Source organism: Pezoporus wallicus, unplaced genomic scaffold (genome assembly GCF_028554395.1).
Source record: "Pezoporus wallicus isolate ANWC-B61680 ecotype Strahan unplaced genomic scaffold, APGP_CSIRO_Pwel_v1 contig_7545, whole genome shotgun sequence".
Lineage (NCBI taxonomy): Eukaryota > Metazoa > Chordata > Aves > Psittaciformes > Psittacidae > Pezoporus > Pezoporus wallicus.
Window position 1 is genome coordinate 9,164,236 of NW_026642398.1, and position 25,920 is coordinate 9,190,155.

The 25,920-nt window shown below is 41.4% G+C and overlaps 1 protein-coding gene across 1 annotated transcript in view; it reads left to right on the top strand.

The window, feature by feature from the left end:
- The window catches only part of TMEM65 (transmembrane protein 65), a 31,412-nt gene that overhangs the window by 3,212 nt on the left and 2,280 nt on the right, over window positions 1–25,920 (top strand). Inside the window, exons 2-6 of the mRNA XM_057429712.1 lie at window positions 233–472; window positions 19,783–19,827; window positions 21,932–21,999; window positions 23,757–23,811; window positions 24,997–25,039. Coding sequence (XP_057285695.1) covers window positions 233–472; window positions 19,783–19,827; window positions 21,932–21,999; window positions 23,757–23,811; window positions 24,997–25,039 — 451 coding nt within the window. The remainder of the gene's footprint in view (window positions 1–232; window positions 473–19,782; window positions 19,828–21,931; window positions 22,000–23,756; window positions 23,812–24,996; window positions 25,040–25,920) is intronic.

The window sequence follows — 25,920 nt, forward strand, 5'->3', positions numbered from 1 at the left end:
TACCTACTGAGTAAATTCCTATGTCCTGTTTGAGTCTGGAAAATCAGCCTGTCCTCAATCATTAAATACCTATGCAGTTGTGCAACTGTACTTAAGCTTGCTTTGTGCCTGTGATCTTTTCATACTACTTGTATATGGAAAGAGAGGTCTTAGTCCAAACCCTTCTTAACACAGTCCTTACTGGGTTAAGTTTTGACCTTATTCCTTCACTACCTCTTCTGTGCCCTAACAGACCCCATATCAGCTAGGGGAAGCTGTCAGCAATATGGGGAGACCTGGGCACATCAAGAACCAAATGGGGCCTGTTCCTCAGCCCATTCCCAGGCCTACCACGAGAAGGATGCAGTGCCATCAACTAATTGCCCTAGCGCGAAATATGACAGGACACACTATATGTGGCCTCCGCTAATGGCAGAGGCTACAGGGAAACCCATCCTTCGCTGCGGCTGCTACGCTGAAGGACGGTCCTCAGGTAGGTGAGTCGTAGCTGCTGACCTCTAAGTTAGGTGAGTCTCTGAAGCTGTTTTGAAACTTAACCCATCTGTTTGCGCTGTAGTTGTAGGTGGGGAGAGGTTTATGAATGTCTTCCTGCCATCGCCTTGTCACCCATCTTACCTGGATGTTTATGTCTGGGCTCTTAGACCTTTCCGATGCTGAGCACCAGCAGTCGGTTTCAACAGTTTAGCTTATTAATAAACACTGCGATTCTTCTGTTTGTTTTAGCGCATCAGTCAGAAGACAGAGCCCGATCTGTGAGCTTGTCATAAAAGGATGGCTGTGAAGCTGGGAACCTGACTTGTAATTAATAGATGGGCTTTGCTGGAAGCTGGGGGGAGGGCTGTGAAACTGAATCTTGATGCACTTGTTCTCAGATGATGCTTTGAGAACTACACTGGTTAAGGCTGTAAACCATATCTTGAAATATAGTCAAAACATCACAGACCTCCTCACCTGGATTTCGTTTTCGTCCTTCATTAATGTCTTTTTCTTTATTTTTTACCCCTTTCCAATCTCGGAAAGGTGAATAACATCTCACCTTTTCCCAGGAAGAAGTTTGAAACAAAGTTTTTCCGTTTCAGTGTGTGCTTCTTGTAAGCATGTCAGCCACACAGATGGAGATGATGCATGTGGACTTGAATGCAAATAGTTTGTATGTTTCTTTCTCATAGTTAAGGGATCACTGAAGTAGCAAGTAAGCCAATTTGTTATAAATGTAATAGTTCTGCTTCCCTGCTTGCGGAAGCCTTAATCAAAGCTTAGTTTTGTTGGCAGCAGGCAGTCAAATCCTCTTTCCTGGTGCTTGTTTCTTGCATTGAGAAAACAAAAGTGTAAAAAATCTTACTGGCAATGGAGATAATGATTTAATGCCTCTGACCTTCTATAGCAGTTTTCCATTATAAAAGAGTGGTATTAGAAAGAAGATGTAACTCCCTTCTTAAGGGGCTTGTATTCAGGTTTTCTACCTTTAGTTTTCAGTGAATGATATGAAATGATTCATGAAAGCACTTGTAAGCAGTGCAGCAAGCCCAGCAGCAAGGAGGAAAAATACTAAAGGGTTTGACCTTGCTTAGGTAAGAAGTACTACTTAGCGTATCTGCTGCATCTTTATTTCTTCTGAGGGTACTGTTGTTCTTGTCTGTGCTAGGTTAAAATATTCTTGAGCCCAGATGTAACCATTCTCCATTAATAATACTAACACGATGGCTATCTAGGTTCTCTAAGAAATCTCAGGTCTTGATAGTGAGAGGATCTGTTATTTTCCTGTCTTTGTTGCAAAGGTGGGAAAACAATTCCTATTTCCCTGTGTTTTGTTGCGAAGATGGAAAATGATTCCTGTTTTCTCATCTTTGTGTACATATACATAATGTGTATGTACAATATATAACTTTGTATATATAATATATAAAAATATATTTTAATATATAATGAACATTGAACACAATTTCCTTGGAAAAAAAACAAGTTGCATTTTGTATTTTAAAAGAAGGCTTTCATGATGTGGTCATTAAATAAAAGCCTTTCTGAAGTGTACTTGCTTGTTTCTCTGCCTGTCAAGGTTGTATATTAACCAGCAAACATGCAAAACCCAGTAGCAGTGCAGTCTCAACAGCTAGTTTTGTTGGTTTAATTCACAGGTCTTGGAAAATGCAGTCTCTAGCTAGATTCTTTTGAAGGCGCCGGTTCGTCATGCTTTAGGAAATAATCTGACCAAACTGGTGTGTTCTCATAGAAAAATGGTTGTAATTTCAGGTTACTGAATCTTTGTTCTTAAAAAAAATAGTGTGTGGGTAAAGGTACCAAAGCAAGGCATTCAGTACAGTTGTTGGCTGGGGCAAGATTTCTCTGTGGGAATTTGCAAGCTTTTAGCCATTGTTAGGTGAGATCTTACTTTGGTGTCCGAAGAAACATCTCTGATGTGTGAACTGGTGCTTAATTTATGAACTCACTGGTTTACTGGAATAGTTTAGGGAGTGTTTGAGCCTAGGTGCCTCTACTTCCACAGCTTTAAGAAGTTAATACAGAAGACTTCAAATGTCATCAAAGACAAACGGATTTCACTGGGGTTTTTAGACACTCCAAACAAGATCTCCTATGAAAAAGGTTCCTTTTGTTGCCTGAGTCAGACACGTTTTGGAGCAAACCAGGTAATCTGCCATGGTGGTTTAGACCCACTCAAATTCTAGTACCTCCTTTTGTAAGAACTTGATCTGTGGTAACACACAAAGCATGATTTGATCCTTCTGGAAGTACTTGTCTTGTTGGAAGTGTGATTTCACAGTGCAAGTGTGAGATTTCTTGCAAGAACTGCCCAGCCTGCTGAGCTGGGAGAAGAGGGAGCAGCCTTGCTGGTGTGCTTTGACAGGTATGGTGGCACCTGGTGGGGTCAGTTCTCCCTCCCTCTGTCCTCTACAGGCCCAGTGTATGCAGATGAACTGAACTGTAAATGGAGAACAGTCGTCTGCCTCTCCCTTGCTGTGACCTAGGAAATTGTTTCTAACTGCAGCATCTGATTGCTGTTCTAGGAGAAGGCCTTCTGGCAGACTGCTGGCCAGCATGTAATTCACAAGTTTGGAGTGCCCTGCCAAACTGGTAAGATGGGAAACTCTTGCCAGCCTGCCGGAGTGCGGTCCCTTTGTGTTTGTTCTCGGACCTTCGCAACATAGACCACGACTCCTATAGAGTCAGAAATACTCAGTGGTCAAAGGAAGATCATGTTTCACATGGAAACATGGTACTTCTCTTTTTGCTTCTGAAACCTTAAATTCTGTATGTTTTAATTTATCTTCCTCCCTTCCCCCATCATGGAGCTCTAATATGACAGCAAACTGATGTAGAAGGAAGGGTGCTGCACAGACTGATGATCACTTTAACATCTACAGATGGAACTGTTCTGTTTGTGTTAGACAGATGACCACCAATTGAAAAGTATTTTATTACACAGGATAAAGAATTATAAAAGACTTCTCACCCTAAATGTCAGTTAATGATAATGTTAGATCCCAGCTATTGACTTGAAATTGATGCCATTTTGCTGGGATATGTGTGAGAAAAATCTTTTTTCTAGTGGCTCTGACATTATTTTTCTTCAGCCTGAGTGAGAAGAGAGAGAAATCATGAACTGTATATGGCCACTTAGCTGTCATGTGCTTCTATATCTGGAATGCTCGATGCATAAAGCTGCTGTGGCCTCTGCAGGCATCGATGCTTAAGAGCAGGGCTCTCTGACTTCTGTGCCTTCGAGGGAGCTGGGATGGAGCCTGGCGGGCGGAAGCTGTGTCCCCGCAGCTGACAGCTCACCCTGGTTACCTGGATGTTGTGAACAGGGATAAGGCTGTTTGATCAAGCGAACCCTGCAGCTGCTCTGATGAGGAACAGGTAGAGATGGGAGTTCTACCTTCTTTTTCTCCCTAGATTGGGGTAAAAGTCCTACCTTGTTATGAAATTACATCCTGTCTCAAAAAAATGGATGCCTGTTTATCAGGAGAGGCAGAGTGCTTGGGAAGGTCTGGACCCTGCATGAGGATGCCTTAGTTAAGAGATTTAATACATCTGAAGTCCTATCAAGGGACCCCAGTATCCCCCAAGAAACCTTTCAAAAGTGAAATCCCAACAAACCAACCAACCAAACCAAGCACAACCACATCCCAAAACTCCAAAGCAAAAAATGAACGAACAGGACCTTGCCTGCAACGTGTACTCTTGGGCAGTAAAAACTGTCTATTTCCATTGTACATTCCAGCAGTTACTGTGTCATATTAGTCAGACACTCATGTCTCCTTCCTATTAAAGCTTTGTCTCAACTGGATGCATATGATTCATTTGGACTTCCTTTTTTAAGTAACAATAAAACTCAAACCTAGGTAGCTTGGGGTTGTTGAATATTTCATCATGTTGTCATCTTGATACACAAAGTACCTCATGGAAATGTTAACTGTATGGAAAAATTTTCATCAAATTTTAACTTTGAATAAATTTGGTAATTCCCTCTTTCTGCTTTAAGCTCTGTTTGTGAGGTTTATACTGTTCATGCTAATATAGATAGTACTTTGTGCATATTAAGTATTAATAGCATATTAAGTATTAGAAGGGGGATTGAGTACACCCTCAGTGAGTTTGCCAACAGCCCACTGGAGGGAAGGGATGCCACCCAGAGGGATGTGGATGGGCTGGAGATGTGGGCTGGTCTGAAACTAATGAAGATCAACAAGCCCAAGTACAATGTCCTGCACCTGGGTTGGGGCAATCCCAAGCACAAACACAGGCTGGGGGAGGCTGGATTGAGAGCAGCCGTGAGGAGAAGGACTTGGGGTGTTGACTGACAAGAAACTTAACATGACCTGACAGTGTGCACTTGTAGCCCAGAAACCACCCATATCCTGGGCTGCATCAAAAGGAGCATGACTGGAAGGTTGAGGGAGGTGATCCTGCCTTTTGCTCTGCTCTCGTGAGGCCCTACCTGGAGTACTGCATCCAGCTCTGGGACCTCAGACACAAGCGGAACATGGGCTTACTGGAGGGAGTCCAGAGGAAGCCACAAAGATGATCAGAGGGCTGGAGCAGCTCTCCTGTGAAAAGAGGCTGCGGGAGATGGGCTTGGTCAGCCTGGAGAGGAGAAAGCTCTGGGGAGACCTTAGAGCAACTTCCAGTGCTTAAAGGGGGCCTGCAAGAAATCTGAAGAGGGACTTTACAAGGGCATGCAGTATTAGGGGGATGGTTTTAAGCTGAAAGAGGGAAGATTTAGGTTAGATATTAGTAAGAAGTTCTTTGCTTATGAGGTTGGTGAGACACTGGCACAGTTTGCTCAGAAAAGTTGTGGCTGCCCCATCCCTGGAAGCGTTCAAGGCCAGGTCATGACGGGGCTTTGAGCAACTGGATCTGGAGGAAGGTGTCCCAGCCAGTAGAAGGGAGATTGGAACTACATGAGGTTTGAAGGTCTCTTCCAAAGCACTCTGTGAATAAAGGGCTGAGGTTTAATGTCATAATGAAGAAAATTGATGCTTGGTAGTAATGGTAAAACTACCCTGAAGCTGTTCTCAGAAAATGTCAAGTGTCCCTGTAGCTGTCCACTTTTGAGCTACATTCAGCAAGGTACTTTTTTATGAAATGCATGTTGGTTTTGCCATTGTAGTTTAGTTTTCTGCCATATTCTGAAATTTGACTTGTTTGTGTAACTTAAAGCAGGTTCTAGTCTGAATTCTTTGCTTAAATTCAGAAACTTATTCAGAAACTGCTGTATGTTTTTGCAGAGGAGAGCCTGCTGACATTCAAGTGCAGTGACTGTAAGATCTAGACCTGTAAAGGCTGTTTCTGTACTGACAGATACTCCAGTATTGATTGGAAGATTTTAAATAATGACTTATTGCTGTCTTGCTTTATAAACTCGTTGTAGCATCCAGATACCCTAAACCACTGATACCACTTGAGAAGCCAGCGAAGGAGGTAGTATCACCAGAGACGACCAGTACTCTTGGTACAGTAAAAATAAAGTGTGTTTGCTAAGACATGGCATTGCATAAGGCCAGTGGGCTGCTGATTTGACAGACTTGCTTGCTTGGTTTGATGCAGTTGGCATGTATTGCTGCAAGAAGTAAACAGGTTTTGTTTATTTACAGTAATATAAAGCTTTTGATCTCAAGAATTTTAAGGATCCCCATAGTACTTAGTGTTACTGTGGCTAAAGAAGTGTTTCAAGTCCAGGTTTTGTGGAAATTGAGCTATACCATGGTTTCTAGATAATACTGAGCCAAAGACTTCAGACTGTGGAACAGCTTGGAAGCAGCTCAGTGTCATCTACCTTATGCCTTTTCCTAGGAAAGTGCTGTACATTATATTATGTGGTCCAAACATAATGCAGAAATATTACTGTTATAAAACATCTTTATTTAGTCTGTTGCCTCTGCCCTTCCCCAGAATTAATGCTTGAGAAAAGATAAAGTAGAAGATAGCTCCAATTAAAATTTGGTGTTCAGCTTTTGCATGTGGTTTAAGCATGTGATGTGTACAGAATGGTGTCATGCACGAAGAGCTTTTAAATCATGATTTAAAAAATAAGAAAATCTAAACTTTGAGCCTTTGCTCTTCAACTGCGTGTGTCTTGTGTCAAATAACACATTTGATATGTATAGGAAAATCTGCTGATAACTGCCTTATCTGAGGCGTAAGGGGTGCTTTTGATTTAGGTCTTTTTAGGAAAGATCACTTGAAATGCAACTTGTACTTACAATGTAACAGAAACCTTTCGCATTGATATATTTGAAACACTTAGATCTCCCTGGAATAGGCATGAATGCAATGAATGATGTTTGTTCTGTGAACACAGAGGCACTGTTTCAGGGTGTATTAGAAGTTAAAAGTCTACCTGTTTCTTTAAGAAGGAGATTATTTAAAGCTTACTCATTCAACTGAAAACTCATAGCTTTAGTCAGCCTTATTTATTATTTAATCCAAATATGGAACTACAGAGCCATGGTATCTCTGGGAGAAAATCTTCTCTAAAAAGAAAAATAAATGGAAAAATGAGATAAGCAGATCATGCAAACAGAGGGCTTAAGGAAACTGCCTTGGATCTCTCTGGCGGTGTTTATTGTTTCTACAAGAAGTTGCTCTCATTGGGCAAAACTGAACCTGTCAGTGAGCTGTCCTGTGCTCCCTTTCCTGTTTCTTTCCCCTTAAATTAGCACAGCGTTATTTCAGAAACCTGAAAGCGTGCGTTCTTGTTTCTGTTTTCTTGCTGTTTGTGAGATCTTCCTTTAACATCGGTAAAGCCCCTTGGATTTTTTGGGATGTGACTGACCCTTGCCTGAAACAAAACCCTTGCTTCCTCTGAAACACTGGGAGTGTGTGGTAAGGCAAAGCCCACAAAATAGCATTTTTAACTCAGCAAAGTGCATATTCCATGCAAAATTATGGGGTATAAAATCAGGTGTTTTTCTCAGTGTTCGTTTACTTTGGGTTCTTAGATATTTGTATATTAATTATTAATAAAATACACCCCTTGCAGCTGTAATACATACTGATGCTTGTTGTACGTCTTTTTCTGCAGCATTTGCCAGTTTCCACTTGTATGTGATGGGCTCATCATATCTATTGCTTTTTGAAGTATTTCTCGTGGATAAGGTGGTTTTAAAGTTTATTTTTGAAAAACTGAGATGCTTCAGCTTTTAGTAAATTCCAACAGGTCATTATTTTAACTTGTATGCTCCTCTCTACATAGTAAAAAGAGTAAATAGGAGCATATTTAAGGCTGCAATATTACGTGCTTGGAGATAGGGTATATTCTGTATCAACTCTCCTATTGCCTTAAAGCACACATACAGAGCAGTGGCTTGTTTTATGCTCTCCTACTGCTTGTACCCAGGGATGAAACCTTTCCTAATCATGCTTGCTAAATGCTACGTAGCTTTTACAATGTCAGATAACGCATTTCCAGAGTCAAAACTTGCCTTCAGGTGCCTTCACTTGCCACAGTTCAGCAGTGATCCTGGTGAAAGGCTCCTACATGACCTGGGGGAATGATGAAGCCTTGGAAAATGTTTTTCATTTCAAAAAGAATGGAAACATTTGAGAGAAAAAGGCTTCAGGTAGGGTTAGGGTTTGGGATAAGATAGGTGATTCTTGCCTATGCCGCAGACAGGGGTCTGTCTGCTTTGGGGTATGTTGATGTGTGGAAAGTTGTATTGCCACGAAGCTCTAGTGTTTTTTCCAGGTCAGAAGGCTTACTGTGAGCCAACAGGCAATTGTTGCATTTTGACCTGCTGTATTTCACTTTTAGACATCATCAGTTTCTAGTTACTGGACTGTTAAAGTAACTTTTTTTCTTGTGACTTTCAATTTTTTGCTCAATAGCTTTGGACTCTGCAGTGATCCATCTCTTCCTGCTGGCCAGCTCACTGTAACATCTTACAGCAGGACTATAAATCACCAGTCTCCATTGGGATGTTATCCCATCTTTCACAGCAGTCTGAATGGGAAGAAATTGTATTTTGTTTGCTTTCTTGGGATTCGTGGAGCACTGGAGAGAAATGCGCATGAAACAGATTTCTTTATCCAAAGATACCGAAAGATGGTATCTTTTAAATACCATCAGCTTGTATTTTCAGATTGCAAATAGCCTTTCAACCCAGCTGTTTCTTTGCTTCATTAGTCCTGGCAATGGGCTGATTTTTACAAAGCACAAGTAAAGATGTGATGTTACAAATGTAAAATTAACTGGTTTGTTCAGGTTGAGGAGATGTAAGAATTGCCAGCTGGATCCACAGCCATCTTGTCTAATAAAGATTTTTGCCAGAGAGAAGAGATGGAAGATGCTTGAACCCCTTCCCATTTTTCCTATTGCCTATTTATATTATTTCATACAGCAAAGTAAATAAAGTAAGTAAGTAGCTGTAAAAGTGACAGTGCTGCTATAAATAATCAGCCTGGTGACCTTTTTGTCTTGAGAATATCAGGCAGACTCCTTTTGATTCTGTGTGCCTCTCCCTGTGCCTCTCCCTGAACAGAAGGAACATGACAAAGGTGTGTCCGTGCTTCTGACTGGTTCCAGTGTGAAATACATACGGCTTCGGGTTTACTCATTTATTGGATCTGGTTTGTCAGCCAGAAAAAAAGCCTTAGGTTTTGTAATGTTTTCACTGTTGGTTTGCTTCTCTGGGTTGGATGCTAGGAACCTATTATATCAGCCTCATTTCCATGCTTGCATCGGTTTTTGCAGTAATGTGGCTGAGTTTTACAGTAATTTATGGCTTTGTGTTAAAACCTCAGTTAAAAGAAAAGCTCGCTTTTCCTTCTATGGCCAGGGAAGAATAATTACTCAGATGGCTTCCCCACTGTGGGTATGAGCATGCCCAGAGGAGCTGTGAATGAGCTGATGTGTGGGAGATGTGCTAGGGGTGTGGATTTGCTGTTGGTTTCACTTGCGTTGTTGCAAAGGGAGTGTCCTATTCTTCACCCATCCCAAAAACCTCTGGGTGTGAGAGCCCCTTTTTCCACTTTCCATACAAGCGCTTCAGTTCTTCCCTGGGCCTGGCTGAACACCCGGGTGAGCACAAGTGCTGGAATAAAGGAAGAGTCCCAAACAGGTGATCAGGAGGGAATTTAGGAATGGGAGGACAAGTATAGAATCACCCCTTGCAGCAGCAACATGCTCACTTCAGGGTGCAGTTTTGTGTTTGACCTAACGTTCTGTCTTCCGGGAAGTGCCCTGAGGGTTCTTGTGCCTCAGGTGGGAGTCTGTTCTGGGATTTGTTCCGCTAACAGCACATACAGTGACTTACACTGGTGAGCAGCAAGTCTCCCAGGTTACTTTTTCTAGCGTTGTCAAGTGCGTGCAGTTATATCTGCTCTAGTGGAAGGTGTCTCTGCCCATGGCAGGGGGGTTGGAACTACGTGATCTTTAAGGTCCTTTCTGAGCCAAACCGTAATGTGATTCTATATTTAGGAGCATTTTTGACGTCAAAATTCATCTTGTGTGACTAGGTAGAGAGCTGTCTCCTCCCTTTCTCTGGCTCTCTATCCAGGATTATTCCTCCTGGGATCAGTGGCTGCCCCCTGAATCACATAGTACTTTGCTTCAGCACTGCGGAAAGCATCCTCAGCCTGAATAAGCCCCCTTCCTTGCTGCTGGAGAAGAGGCTGTGTAAACATTGCTCAGATTTTGGAGCAGCAGATGAGAATGAGGGAGGGGAAGGATGCTGGAGGCACACTGAGATCACACAGCATGGCAAAAAATGTAGGAGTGCAGATTTCATTAAGGTCTCCAGTAAATACTAATGTTACAGGTATGTCACCAATGTAGGCACTACAGTAGTGCCACAGCATACTTTCACTGCCAAGGGGAAGGGTGTAAAATAGAGTCCATGCTTCCCCCATGTAGAAAATGAGACGGGCTTCTGTGTGCAGAAAACCTTGGATTTAGCTGTGGGTTTGTGTTTGTAATTTATTAATTCTCAAGCTGCTTAGCAGAACTGGAGGTGGAGGCTGTGATTTCAGCACTCAGGGTGTGCTCACAGGGCAATTGTGACGGAAGAACAGGTAAAAACAACTGGCAGTGGGAGAGCGGAAACATGAGGAGTTGAAAAACAAAGACTGTTCTAAGTGGTGGAACCCTGGCTTTTGTGAACTGCCACTGGGTAGTTTTCTGGGAGGATTAAGAAACACAGGACTTAAATAAGCAGACCAGATTTGTAGTGCTTCATGGAGCAGAGGTCCGGAAGCAGATTTAGAGGGAGTGTGTGCACAGCTGTGACTTGCAGTGGGCTGGAGCCTGTGTTAGTGCTGTAGTTGGAAGCCACAGAGATGCACTGAGCTGGTTTAACCTCTTGAGATAAGGCTTATGCTCATGAAAAGCTGCAGAAACACAGGCTGGGAGAAGAACCTTCCTTCTTTGTCTCGCAGAATAAAGACAATTAGTTGAAAGAATGAAAAGTGAACTTGGTCAGAACCGTTCACTTATAGGAAGAGTAGAACATGGTAGTTTTGTTGTCATGTGCTTCTCCTTATTTATAGGGCTTGATTTACAAAATTATCAATCTTAGTAATTTCAGATCATTTTCAGGAACAGGTTTTCTAGTAGAGCTTTAAATTCATGTGCAGAATAAATTGAGAAATAATGCAGCTGCATAACAACCCAGCATATAGTCTATATTCTTATAAAATAAAAGCCAAAAGAAATCATCTTTAGGTAATGTTCCGTGTGAAGTGTGTTTTATCTGGTTTTGCATTTTACATTATACAACATTGATTCCTTCAGCTGTTTGCCAGAGATAGCTGGCATTGCAGCTTGGCTTTGACCATGTAGATTCAGATGTTGAAGACTGACTTGTTTCATGAATGCAGCCAGAAGCTGCGTGAAGTTACATGGGAAGGGAAGAAGAAAGGAACCCATGTGATGAATCCACTGTGCTACCTCTAGCAGTAGGTTAAGAGTTAAGAATAGCTTAATTGCTGCTGTGTTCTGTATTCATTAAGCATTAATATAGAGAGGTGCAAATTATCAGAGCGTAATATGTGGACAGAACTTACATTGTCAGTGGTTTCTTACTGTGTTCCTTTTGCTGACGGGTATGAATAGTTTCTTAAGGACTTCAGGGAAGCTCATACTTTTGTCTTTATTGCTCCAATGCAGTGAAAAATTAGGATTGTAATTACACTTAATGTGACTGTGCAAAAAAATAATGCTTGAACATCATTCAGTTTATGTGTTCTCTCTGTCTCACTCACTCTGAGGAGCTGTCTTAATTCCGAGACAGGTGAAAAGCAATAAACTGTATGTGCATTTAAAGTTACTTCAGACAGAAGCTTATTTCTGCTGTCTTACTCGCTTTCAAGGTTGTCTTCAGGAAGGGAATAAAACTTTCTGCTTAAGAAAAGGCTGTTACTTAACTGGTATGTGATTTAATATCAGATGGTCTTTGGCTTTCTGTAAAAAACATAGTATAGTTCTTTTAAAGGGAAAAAAACCAAATTCTACCAAACACATCAAATTTACCAGTTGCCCTCCTGGTGTAACTGCACTGCTGTAGCTGCCTGCAGGTGATGTTGGGTATTGGAAAGGTGTTGCTGTCTGGCTGAGTACAGGTGCTGCTGGTAGCAGGGACTGTGGGAAGCGCTGCTGTTGCCAGTTTTGGATTTGCTCATACAGTAAGCATCTCTTCTGATGTTAGCCAGATCACTTTTTATCATTACAAGACCCTTGGGTCCTGCAAAAGGCAAAATCTCACATTCTGTGCCCAGGAATGGCAGTATAAAGAGCAAGTGTGATGGAAAAAGCCAGTGAGCACAGTGTAGACCTGGTCCACTGCTAGGGCAGGGGAGGAAGGAGTGTCCTGGTTCCCCCAGTAGCTGCACAGGCTGTTGTTCGTAACCTTCATCCTGCTCCAGCAGGGTCTGCTGCTGGCTGCAAGCACAGGATCATGTGCCTGGGCTTTCAAGACTGCTGTTCCCTGTTCTTCACAAATTACCTTTTCTCCCTCATTTTTCCCTGTGGAAACAGTGTGGTTCTGGGCAGGTAGGAGAAGGGCAGCTGGGAGAGGAAGGATAAGAATAAACTAACTCGTCTCTTTCCACTTGCTTAGATTTCTTTTTGAAAACAGGGCCTGGGGGGAACATCATTAAACAAAGGAGATTATAATTATGTATAGAACTCCCTAGATACTTCATGAGCATTCGTACGTAGGCATCAGTGATGCCTAATGCAGCTGTATTTAAAGGCGATGAAAGACTTCTCCTAGATCAGATCTCTTTGGTTGTACACAGAGCTCTGATAATTCTTGTTAACAAATCTTTTGTGGCTTCCCACAGAATTGCTTTGCTTATTCTCTTACATGAATGAACCTGTTGTGGAGGACAGCCGAAAACCTAATCTGACACCCTGATAATATGTAGATACTAAGGTTTTACTTGTTTCTAGTTCCATCACTGTTGCTGAGCTGCTTCTCTGCTCAACTGCAAACGGGTGAAGTGATTGATAGATACTTACTTTGACCCAGAGATGCCTGAGAAAAATCAGTGCTGACAGAGAAATGCCAACACCTCATCTTACTGAAACACAGTTAGATGAGTATATTTGGATGAAACTAATTCCATTCTAATATTGGTCTGAAGTACTTACCCAGTCTTTTTCCACAGCTGGTGGAAAGGGTGTTGTTAATCCTAGGGGAAGATTTGTTCCTCTGAAGATAGAGAGTTGCAGTGCCATTGGGAAGTGTCCGTCCTCTAGTTCCTGGGAACTCATTGCATTCCCCAAGGAGAGGGTGAGGAGGGGAAGAAGAGCCAACCTCCATTTGAACTTGTGGGCATTTGCTTTTTTGAGGCACAGGCTTATGACTCTGTGGAAGGCTTGCTCCAGTCTGGGAGTTGCTGCAGCCAGTTTATTTCTTGGCAGCACTCAAGTACCTTCTTATTTTTTTATTATGTTAAGTAGTGTATAACCATTTGCTTCTGAAATGCACAGATAAGAATACCATGTTATTTTTCCTCTTCGCTCTCCTATTATTGTTACTGTGCTTCTGGCATTTTTATTCAAACACTTTGGCTGTTTTTCCTCACATTTTCCATTTCTCGCTGAAGAAGACAGCTCAAATGCTGTATTTCTGTCTTTACCCTGCATTTTTATTACAAAATGCAAGCCTTTTCTGCATTAGCATCATTTTAGCTGATTAACCCCTCGAATCTTGAGTCAAGCATCTTATTTCTAATTCTTTTCAGCTGTGTTTTGAGACCTTGATAGGCAAACTACTGCAAATGCTATTTTGGTGTGAACCTGCTTGAATGGAAATGAAAGGCTGACCTTTAAGTTTATAAAGTACTGATAGGGAATTGGACTTGATGGGGGGGGGGGGGGGGGGGGGGGGGGGGGGGGGAACGGGACGACGGGACAGGGGACCCAACCCGTTAATGATGAAAGCAGTGATTTGAGTCTCTGGATACTTGTTTGCATTTTATGTTTTCTCCTAGATTCCCCATCAGGGTTTTCACCTGGGGTCTTTGTGTTTTGTTAAACTTGTTTGAAAGGATATGAATGGTGCATCATGTTTTCAGAAAGGATAACAGGATAAATGCATTCTGTACTCATAATATTTGATAATGAACATCCAATAAGGACTGCAGATAAATTTGAAATGAAGTTCTATGATATTTAAACCTGCATGTGCTGAGTTATTATGTACATTTCTGTTGCTAAAAGCATCCATTCTATGGAGTAACTACTGACCGCTAGAGGAGGTGATGCAGAATAGCTGTATTGCCAGTCACGGGTTTGTTTATTTCCTTTGGAAGCAGGCTGGCTGCATCCAATGTAAGTGGCATTTAGCCCTGGGACTCTTGGGGGGCCCATACCTCCCCCGCCTGCTCAGAGGGGTTTGCAGGAATGCACTGTGCCCAAAATCACTCCCAGGTTTTGTTCTCAAGGGAATTGTTTGGCTGATGCCAGGGAGCAAATAGCAGTCCTGCAAAGCTTGTTCAGCGCTTGGTCCAGTAGATACAACAGTCGTTTCAAATAAAGATGAGAATCTCTTATGCTACTTCAGGGTTGTTCAGGGATGGAGATGGAACATGCAATCACTGTGTGAATTCTCACAGTGTTACACAGAGTATTAAAAAAATGTTTAATGTCCTATTTATTTTATGCAGAATATTTGTTCGGACATAATTATAGCTGAGAAATTATTCTGTCATGCCCATGGCAGGGGGATTGGAACTGGGTGACCTTAAGGTCCTTTCCAACCCTAATCATTCTATGATTCTATGTCCTCTGTCTATTCATCTCTTACTAGTGCTTTGCTCAGCTTTCTAGTGTGCATGTGACTGAACAGGCCAACAGCCAAGTTTATATTTAGCACTGCACGAGTCAGCATCCTTTCATGCCTTAATCACTGTAGTAACAGGAAACCATTTGGGAGTTATAACAAATGATGCAGAATTTTTTATTTGCTGTCAACCCGTGGATTGGTTTTTTCCCATCAGAATCTTAAGGGAATGCAATTGAAGATCAATGGACATAGTTTTTCAAATTTATGTTTTGCTGTAAGTGCTGAGATTTTGGCAGTGTTTGTTAAAATGCTGAGAAAAACAAAGGAGGAACAAAGGACGGTTGGGATGAATATAATCTTATTCCATGAATGAACTCATGCATCATGGTCAGAATTTACTCTTAAGGATCTACCTGTAGATACTGGATGAAGCAGTATAACACACATCTCACTTCTAGGATTCAATCCAGAATTCTGGGGATAAGGATCCTCTTATGGAATATCTCTTTTTAATAGACACACCAGTTGCTTTGATTTCTTGTTGTATGCAAGTGAAGCCCTTGCCATTCCCTGCCCCTTTGCTCTTGTGAGACCTCACCTGGAGTATTGTGTGCAGTTCTGGTGTCCTCAACATAAAAAGGACATGGAACTGTTGGAACAAGTCCAGAGGAGGGACACGAGGATGATCAGGGGACTGGAGCACCTCCTATATGAAGATAGGCTGAGAAAGCTGGGGCTGTTCAGCCTGGAGAAGAGAAGGCTGCGTGGAGACCTCATAGCAGCCTTCCAATATCTGAAGGGGGCCTATAGGGATGCTGGGGATGGACTCTTCATTAGGGACTGCAGTGACAGGACAAGGGGTAACGGGTCCAAACTTAAACAGGGGAAGTTTAGATTGGATATAAGGAGGAAGTTCTTTCCTGCTAGGGTGGTGAGGCACTGGAAAGGGTTGCCCAGGGAGGTTGTGAATGCTCCATCCCTGGCAGTGTTCAAGACCAGGTTGGACGAGGCCTTGGGTGACATGGTTTAGTGTGAGGTGTCCCTGCCCATGGCAGGGGGTTTGGAACTAGATGATCTTAAGGTCCTTTCCAACCCTGACTATTCTATGATTCTATGATGTGTATCTGAATGATTTACTGAAATGATGTGGACAGGCGTTTGAATTTGAGGCAAAACTCTTCCTAATTTCCAAATGAGACCCTAACCTTCAGATTCCTCTTCCTTCTCGATATTAATTGTTAAAACATTAATCTCATAAGATTTGGGTCACCGTTTAAAACCTTATAAAACACTGCTCATATTTTTGTCTTGGACTTGCTACTCAGCTGTAGCATGTGTCTTCCTAGGGCAGCCCTGGCCACAGTACCTCTTATCACTGTCATGAGTTTCATGCCCCTGGGTGAGAGTAAAAGATTGAGCTATGAAATTTTATGGGAGTGTTAGCTGCAATTTGAATAAAACATAATATGTGCCTTTAGGCTTGCAGGTTCTTTTGTATGCCAGGTCTTAAAAAATCGATAACTCAGGAACTGGTGATGACAACTTTCTGGGTTTTGGTTGCTTTATTTTTTCACCAACTGCCTGAATAAATGAACTCCCATTACCCGTTAGTCCACTGGGGGGGTTTATCAGCTAAGGAGAATAATCTTAAAACTAAATTCAAGTACTTGGTTTAAATTGGCTACAACTGGCAGAGTTAATTTAACTCACTTGATTTGGGGCAAGCTGGGGGTAATCGTGAACTCATGTTGACAGTTCTGTGCTCCCCTGGGCTCTGTCTATTAAAAAAAAAAGTAATTAGCAAAAAAAGGTGTAAATTCAAAAAAGATCAAGGACAGGTTTAAGAGGCACTTAATTTTTTTTCTCTGCCCCCCCCCCCCCTTGCTAATTCAGGGCTCATGACCCGTGTTGCACTTGAACCTTGGATTATAACTTCCCTTATGGTAATGAATGTCAGTTAGCAATATTCCTTACTCTGCCATTTCATTTTATTCCTTCTGCAATAAGATTGGATGAGGCTTTGAGCAACCTGCTCTAGTGGAAGGTGTCCCTGCCCATGGCAGGGGGTTGGAACTGGATGAGCTTTAAGGTCCTTTCCAGTCCAAACCATTCTGTGATTCTATAAAGATGAATTCTGGTGCCTGTGGCACAGGAAGAGCTGGTGAATGGCTGTCATGAAATGCAATACTGGAGTCCAGTACTGCCTCTTTTCCCAGACATTTAAACTCTTGAAACTGTTGGATTGTGACTGAATTAATCTATTGAAAGGAGATTTTGCAGTTTGGACCTTGTTTTCCCTCCAGTAAAACAAGTGAAGGGCATGTTTCCTTTGCTGTACTCTGAAGGTTTCTTTTCATGGGGTGTGGGTTTTTTTTTTGCTGAGCCTTGGAAACTCAAATAGTCAGAACAGTTTCCTAACAATACATACCTGATTCTGAAACACATTTTGTTATCCAGAGTTTTAGAAGATTGCTTTAAAGAATTCTTTTGTCTCTGTGGGATATGTTCCCCAGGTGCCTTCCTATCTTTCAAAGTATGTTATGCTTTAAAGGGGTGGTATTGGAAGTGATTCTGTAAAAATGTTACTGGCTTTCATGCCACAGTAGTTATTTAATTCTTTCAGCTTTCATTCCTTTTTTTTTCCCCTCCCAATATTCCAGCTTTAAACTAAACCTCGGCCTCTGCAAGTCTTGCTGAGCTGGTCCTTCCCCATCGAGCAGTGATCTGTACCTCGCAGTGGCAGAGCTTACTTCATCTGTCAGTGAAGTCATCTTTGTGCTTAAAGGGTTGTTTTGGTGCTCCACAGGAGACAGGTTTTTCCTTGAGTCTGGTCCTACAGGTACTGAATGAAAGGGTCCTCAGCAGCCTGATCTGGTTTGGCTCTGCTTTGTGCAGGGCTGGGACTGGGTATCTCTCCAGGCTAAAGACTTGGCTGAGGCAGAGAGAGTGTTGGGATTGGAGCTTCCCTCTCTGGAGCATGAGCAGGTTTGATCTGCACTAGTTATCTGAGCTTTGTCTGTCTCACTTCTCCTATCTCTCTCTCATTAGTTAGTACATGTAAGCCCAGATTTTTTCCCCAGATTAATCTTTATGATAGAAGCTGTACGTCAGGCAGATTGCCAGATGAGTTTGGCAAGAGTCTCTCTTATGAAAGAAAGTTCTTATGGATGTGGCAGGAAGATGCTGTCACCTATGCAAGAATTTCCTATGGCCAGACAAGAGCAGTGTGGTCTCCAGAGCACAGTGCCACTGTAGTGCTTAGTGACCCTTTGTTTAATATTGAAGTGCCTTAGGTGCCCTGCTTCATGAAATGGTTATTTAGCAGATATCCCACCCTACTGAAAAAGGTTATGTCAATGATGAAGCAATTTTTGGTTATATTTGATCCTTTGCTGTTTCCCCCTACCTTGCAGTAACTCATCATTCCTCTAGCCCCAAAGTAGTGTCCCCCAAACTCCCTTCTTCTAAAACCATCCCAAGATAGCTCTTTACTTATGTTCTGGAGGAGCAGTTTTATGTTTTTTAATTAATGTGATTTGAAGCTTCCATTATTCATAGATGTGAAAGTTTGGTTTTTTTTTTCCTACCAAAAGCTTGCCCTCAATTTCTCCTTTTGTAATAAGTTCCTAGAATCAATTATGCACTGGGTTTTAGCTTTGTTTAATAGCTTTCTCTCTACACTCTGTGGAGAGTAATTATGTAGACTGCCATGTGCTGTCAAACTCAGGAATCTGTTGTAGTTAAAGGCACAAGACTGATGTTAAATCCACTAGAGGCTCATAATATTTTGTGACAAACTGAGTAGTCTTCTATCTTTGTGTTCATACCCACAATACTTCACTTGGGAATTTCCTAAAATAACTGGTTATCATAGTCAGAGCAAACTATGAAAAGATGCCTTATTCAGAGGTAGATAGGAGTGTTTCCTGGAAGTTCGTTTATGTTACAGCTTTCTATCGTGCTGTTTTAGTTTCTCCTTTACAGTAGGTTTGCATATAGAGTGACTTGGGTACACAAATACTTACTCTAGTCTGCACTGTTCAGACATATGCTCAAATCGTTCACAGCCTGTGTTTGCAGCTTTGTCTCTTCATGTACTTGGCTGCCTCAAGTAAAATTAGAATATTTGAGGTCATGTTGTAGGTTTCTCGCATGTTACACCATTTTTTACTTTTGCCTATAGAAGTACCTAATAAAAAGTATGGAAGCAACTTGTCAGAAGCTCAAGGTTCATAATACTGGAAGATATCGGGGCAGCTTTGTTTTCTGCTTTAAAATGGGGTCTTTTGCTCAACATCCACATTTCAAAAAACCTACAAATGCACCAGAAGCCTAAAAAAGTAGGTTTTCTTTCCCTCGCCCTGTGGAATGGGTACCCGTTGCTGCTGCATTCTGTGCATCACCTCTAATAGTCTGTGTTAGCTTCCTGTAGAGTGCTCTGTCAGTGACGTCCTGGTGCTTCCAAGCACTTAATGGTTTGAAGCCAAAATGAAACATGCACCAAATGGCCAGACTTGTTCTGCTATTACTGGGATCAGTGCTCTCTAATGTCATTGTAGTATTTTTCTTTTATTCTTATACTAGCTATTAAAAGATGCCTTCTGTCAGAACAGAGGTAGGAGGTCTTTTGCAGACTGCCTCTGGAGGAAAGGTTGTCTGCTGCATGCCTGGGGGTCTAAACCAAATAATTAAGTACAGTTCTTTTTAGATGTCCTGGTTTGTCTAATTTTAGTGTGTTTTCCTAATTCTCAGTAATTAAAGATGGCTGTTGAGCTGCTTCTAATGTAAGCTGTTACTTTGCGTAATTACTTATATTAGTGTAATCTTGTAATATTTCTCTAAGACTTTGGCTTTAAATATGTGTTTTTTTTTTTTGTAAAAATAATAATAATGTAGATGTGAAACATTTATCTTCAAATTTGAAAGCTGTTAAATAACATAACTGCTTTTTTGCCTGCTAGTAATTTGATAAATTATAATAAGCTGAGTTTGTGATGAAGGAGCTAACTTTCTCATTTCATTTTGACTTCTCTAGAGAAGTTGGAGATTGCCCCACCATCTCCAGGACAACTGAAACATGGTAAAAGAAGAATGTTTGTTGAATGTGGTTCAGTACTTGTGCAGTCTGTGTTTTGAATTGCTTCATCTTTCTCCTGCAAATGCTGGTCTGCCCTCATCGCTGTCGTCTGGAGTAACAGAAAACCAAAGCAAGCACCAACAGCCACTCTGCTACCTTGATTTCATAACACCTCAGCTGGAGAATGTGCACCATTTAGTAAAAGTAGGACAGAAAGCCTAAATGAGAGTGCGTTGTTCAAAGCCAGCAGGAAACACTGGTTTTCTAAGCCAAGCAGTGTTGATGCTGCATAACCTTGTGGGGGTTTTGTGTTTAAAGCTATTGACTTGCTTCTAGTCGCCTGCATTTTAAATGGACTGAGAAATGGGATAAAATTGCAGATAGATTGGAGATAGATTTGGTATTTTTTGTAATACCATGCTCATTCAAATTCTGGATTAGTTTCCAAATCAGTGTATTTATGTGGTTTTATACTCTCAGTTAGCAAATATATGTAGTTGGACCTTTTACTGTTCCACATATCTGCACTTACTTCTCTTTGGGTTTTTTTTTCTCTTGGTCCCTGGGATTCTGTTTACTCCTTGGATTCCAAAACTATAACAATTTTGGTAGGAATTTGAGTTCCCTCTGTAGCTCCAGAGTTTGGTGCACACATTTTGAAAATACTGGGCAGATCTGTCATACCTGTGTGATTTTTTTTTTATGTTTTTATTTTGGGAGGTTTTGTCTTGCAATGGTTTAAAACAGTTGGAAACTTTCATACAGTCTGTGCTTTAGTCTTTCACTGGTGCGTTATGTGTTTTTACAAAGTAGCTCTGGAAGTCCAGACTTGTTCTAGTACCTAAGCATGAAAGCTCTCTTGAGTGTGCCTTTGTTTTCTTGTATGGTCATGGGTTGATGCTGTCTGTGAGAGGTAAATGCAAAAGGGACTCATTCCAGTTGCTTTTCACACGACTGTGAGGTTTGTACACTTTTCTTTCTTCCCTCTTCCTATGCTTGCATCTCTGTAAGTTTATGAAATACAGGAGTTGTTGGTCCCATCTGAAAGTGAAAAAAACCTCAAACCCAAACAACTAAAGAGCTGATGCATTTTAAATGTTAAAAAGAAGTTCTAACTTTAAGCTGTATTTTAGTCATGTAGTCTGTCCTCAGTGTTGTATTGAGTCTTATGAAGCCAGCACCTGAAACTCAGCTGGAGGCTATGCTATACAAATTCAATCCCATCTCTATCAGAAGCTTACAAGCTAAAATTTGAGAGAGAAAATGAAGCAGGACAAAAAGGAATGACACGCTAACACTGTACTTGTTAGGAATTATTATTCAGACCAGCATGCTCCAAGTTCCTGCAATATAAAATATTTTCACACAGGGTTTACTTGGAGTTTCAGGAGTAAAAGGAAGAAAAAACCACATGAAACAGAAGGTGGAACTTGAATTCTTAAACAGTGGATTGAGGAGCAGCTTCAAGTCTGACTTGCTCTCAGAATAGGTCCCAACTAAAATCAAATCTGGGTTTGAATAGTGAGATAATTAACGCTGTGTGACACCAGTGAAAACCATCCAAACATCTGTAAATTTAGTTGAATGAGTTTTGATGAGAACTGCCTGGCTCCAGGCAATACTCTTAAAATATGAATTGTTAGGAATGCATGAAAAAGAGCTTTTGCACAGGAATAGAGAGGGATTTGCAGAGAAAGGGGCTTCATTTCGAGCAGGAGAAGAGTGTAGAGAGTCTAGTGAGGCAGTCTGGTAATCCGTAGTGATACTGTGACTGGTTGGAAGGACTAAATAGTACCAAAGTTTGTGTAGTTTCAGTGTTTCTTTTGTGCTCTAGTAGGCATAAGTGGCTTACATCCAAAATTGTACAGGTATTTGCAGAGTAAGTTGCTTTAACTGATTCGTCAAAAGCTGTTAGTAACACTCAGGTGTACCAAAGGCTTTTACTAAACCTGCCAGAAATAAGGTCATCAGTAGAAGCAGTGGGAAAGGGATTTTGTTTATATTCTCTTTGTTTCTCTTATAGGCAGTATTAGACTGATATTGCAGTTGTTGTGAGCTAGTGAACTCTTACAAATATTTACTTTCTCCTGTTATTTATTTCTTTTAGTGTTCTTCCACAATGCAGTACCTTTTGTAGGGTTTGGATTTTTGGATAACGCAATTATGATTGCTGCGGTAAGTTCACTGTTTTTTTCCTCGATCAAGTCAGTAAGCTTCATATCGTTCAAGTAGAATAAAACAGACTAGATTGAGAGCTTCAGTAAGACACTGTATCAACTCACCCTCTTAATCTTTCTTCTTTAAAGAGAAAGACCATGTGGTGTTCAGCCTTTGCCCAGTGCAAAGGAGCATTGTTCCTTCTGAAGGCCAGTATTGCAACAAAGTTTACTGAACTGAGAAAAAACTTGCTTTTTTTCCTCTCTTAATCTGTGCTGTAAGACACATTTATGATCTTGTAGTTGATACGTTTTTGTACTGACTGATTATAAAGTGATTATAACGCCTTAATGAATACATCTTCAGGGCTTTTACTGATGTGTTCCTTTGTTCTGAGTGACGCAGGCACTGTTAGTGCTGATGTTGATTTGTATTGATGCAGCCTGGCACTTCTGACTAACACTCTTGACGTATTTTCTTTGTTTGGAAGATTAAATGGGCTAGTGGAACAGGAAGATTTATAAAGGCCAAATAAATTGTTCTTCCTGTAGATCTATTACTGAGGATAAATTCCACCTTATTCCACGAGGATGGTCAGGGGACTGGAGCACCTCCTGTATGAAGACAGGCTGAGAAAGTTGGGGCTGTTCAGCCTGGAGAAGAGAAGGCTGCATGGAGACCTCATAGCAGCCTTCCAGTATCTGAAGGGGGCCTGTAAGGATGCTGGGGAGGGACTCTTCATTAGGGACTGTAGTGACAGGACAAGGGGGAATGGGTTCAAACTTAAGCAGGGGAAGTTTAGATTGGATATAAGGATGAAGTTCTTTACTGTAAGGGTGGTGAGGCACTGGAATGGGTTGCCCAAGGAAGTTGTGAATGCTCCATCCCTGTCAGTGTTCAAGGCAAGGTTGGACAGAGCCTTGGGTGACATGGTTTAGTGTGAGGTGTCCCTGCCCATGGCAGGGGGGTTGGAACTGGATGATCTTCAGGTCTTTTGCAACCCAAATTATTCTGTGATTCTGTGATTCACTGACAGTGCGATATTAATCGTGGAAAAATTGAGGTGGGAAAGAACCACAAGACCTATCAGGTTTATAGTCTTTCGCTTGCTCAGGACCTTCCTCAGGGTCTCTAATCTGTAGCTTCCTGCTCAGAGCAGGATCACCTGTAAGGTCAGGCTAGGTTATTCGTGGTTTCATCCAGTGGTACTTGAGAAGATGCAAGGGCAGAGACTGCAGAGTCTTTCTGGGTAACCTGTTCCAATGCTCAGCTGTCTTCACAGCAGAAAATAGTCTCCTATATCCAACTGGAACATGTCTTGTTTTAATTCATGCATGTTGTGTCTCGTCTTTGGACCATGTAATGCTGTTTCATCATGCAGTTCACTGCAATTTTGTTTCTTCACCTAAAGAAGTAAGGAGCTAGAATACTGTGTTTTGTTTGTTCAGTATTTGTAGAAGTTTGTATTCAGAGCTACACAGCTAAGAATTACAGTGGGGAAAATGATATGCAGAGATAGGGGTTAGTTCTGTCCATTAGCTGGTCATTATGGAAAAATATAATCTATTAAAAGAGTATCAGAAGTAAGCTCTTGTCCTGGGGGGAAATATGTATGCCGGAAGGATGGGAGCTGTGCAGATCTAGTAAAAGTAATGTCCATTTGTCCTTTCAGTGTCAACATAAGCAAGCAATAAGCAATACTTTTGCTGGTTCACTCAGTGTAATCTATTTTAACTCCAAATATCTCAAGTAATGAGAAAATTCTTATTTTTCAGGGAACCCAAATAGAATTGTCAATTGGAGTTATCCTAGGAATTTCGACTATGGCAGGCAAGTAATAAAATGCAGTATGTGTAGACTGATAAGCACACTCCTATATTTTAGGCTGACAGTGGGCCACAGGGCTGGAAATGGCTCTTTCTTGGTCTTGCAGCTGCCTTTCCTAATAAAGAAACAACCTATGGTTGAAACAAGGACATATTCCATTTGCAGAAATGGAATTTCAGTTCACGTAGCTTTGGCAACTCTTATTGTCCATTTTAATCTAAAAGCTCAGATCCTGGGTTGCTTAGGAAAGTGTATTTGCATTTCTGTAATGGGACTGCTCTAAATTCCCTAGGGTCTGATCCTTAGGTATGCGTGTTTATGTATTTGTAAGCTGCTGTTTGCTTGCAGTGCTGAGTGAAGATCGGTGTTGGTGTCCTTTTACTGTGCTGGCCCATGTTCTTGGTGGCTTCTCTGCCTCCCTGTGATACCACGGGAAGGCCCAGCAGCCACCCTGCTCCTGCGCAGGACCAAAACTGATAAGTTCTGCTCAACAGCTTTGGTGCCTCTGCAGTGTCAGAGGAGAGAAAATACTGCTGGATCCATCAGGTGCAGTGTGGCTTGAAGGCACACAGCTTAAACGCCGAACAGATGTGCGGCATTTTTCTTTTGCAATGCAAGGCAATCACAAGCGAGTTTATCTCACTCAGATCTGCTGTGAAATCATGTATATTTAGTGTATAACTTCATTCAGTTGTATCTGCAGTATTCCTAATCTGACACAGTTTGTGGGTGTGCTAAAATGTTTATCAAAGCTACACATACGAGTAACAGCTCCTTCTGTTTCCCGTGCTCCTGCACCTCTTCAGGCACTGGAAGGCCTTGTTGGTGTCCAGCATTAGCTGTATGAAACTGGCAACCACCCATGGCTGTTTTTAACTCTGATCTGAAGAATTCTTACATTGGTTTCCAGGTGTCTGTGCCCTCTGTTTGTATTTGTCAGGTGTTCTTCGTGTAAGCTGAGAAAAATAGTTACACTTCCTGTTACTGTTAGTCTGCTGCTGCTGCAAACTGTAGTAAGGTCAGAGGAAAAAAACTCTAAAGAGACTTACTTCTAGTCTTTTATGCTGTATCTACTGAGAAGAGTGACAGTCACCGGGGCAGGGAGGGATGGTAACTGATTGGGTTTCTTTGTAATGAAAATAATCCTTTCCCTTCTTACCCCCTTCTCTTCCCTTTTCCTCCCTCCAGCTGCAGCTCTGGGAAACCTTGTTTCGGATTTAGCTGGACTGGGGTATGTCTGAACTCGTGTAGAGAATATATGTATTGTTTTCCTCTCTTGCAAACACTGTTGGTGCTACTGAACTACAACATTATAAACTGCTGAAATACAATTGTTTTGTTTCTTCTAGATCTTGAGTTTTGCTTCAGTAAACTACATGCCTGTAGAAGTGTATTCTAAGGAAAAGTTGGACTGTTGTGTTTTCTTGCCAAGGTTAAAACTGCAGTGTCATAGTTCTGAACTAACTGTGTTACTGCAGTATTACATATTTTAAGGGATAAAATTGGGATTGGCATTTAGTCCAACTCAGTGTAGTCTGTAGGCAATGCTTGCTTTTAAGGAAGTTTAAATGAGAACTTCTTCTGCGAGAAGTGCTTTCGTTAAAAAACAAAATGGAAAAATACATTTTTTGTGACACAGTATGTTGCTGTGGTAGAATATCCCTCATATACCTGCTCCGGTTGTTATAACTAGATCAAGAGGTATTTCCTTCTCCTCAAACAAAAGTTATGTATCTCAAATGCCTTTAGATCTCAGCATACCTACTGTATGGTGCAGTCAGATGCAGCTGACTTTATTTTTTAAAGGAATAATTGCTGAAAGTAAAGCTTCAGTTGTGACTCTTGTGCTCACTTTTCCTCTTTTTTTCCCTGCAAATAACGAGGCTTATTCCTAGTGTGTGTATGTAACCTTTCCTCCAGTGAAGGTTAACAAGCTCTGCAAAAACACAGTAATATTCACACCAGGTTTGTCTTGCTGCATGAAGTTTTTTCTGGAAATACTGTGTATCAAATTAGTAAGAAAATGAGTGAACTTGCAGTGCAAAATATGCCAATCAGAAGTCTGATGATCGCACTTTGCCATATTTACCTCTTGATGACTTTAGCTGAAGG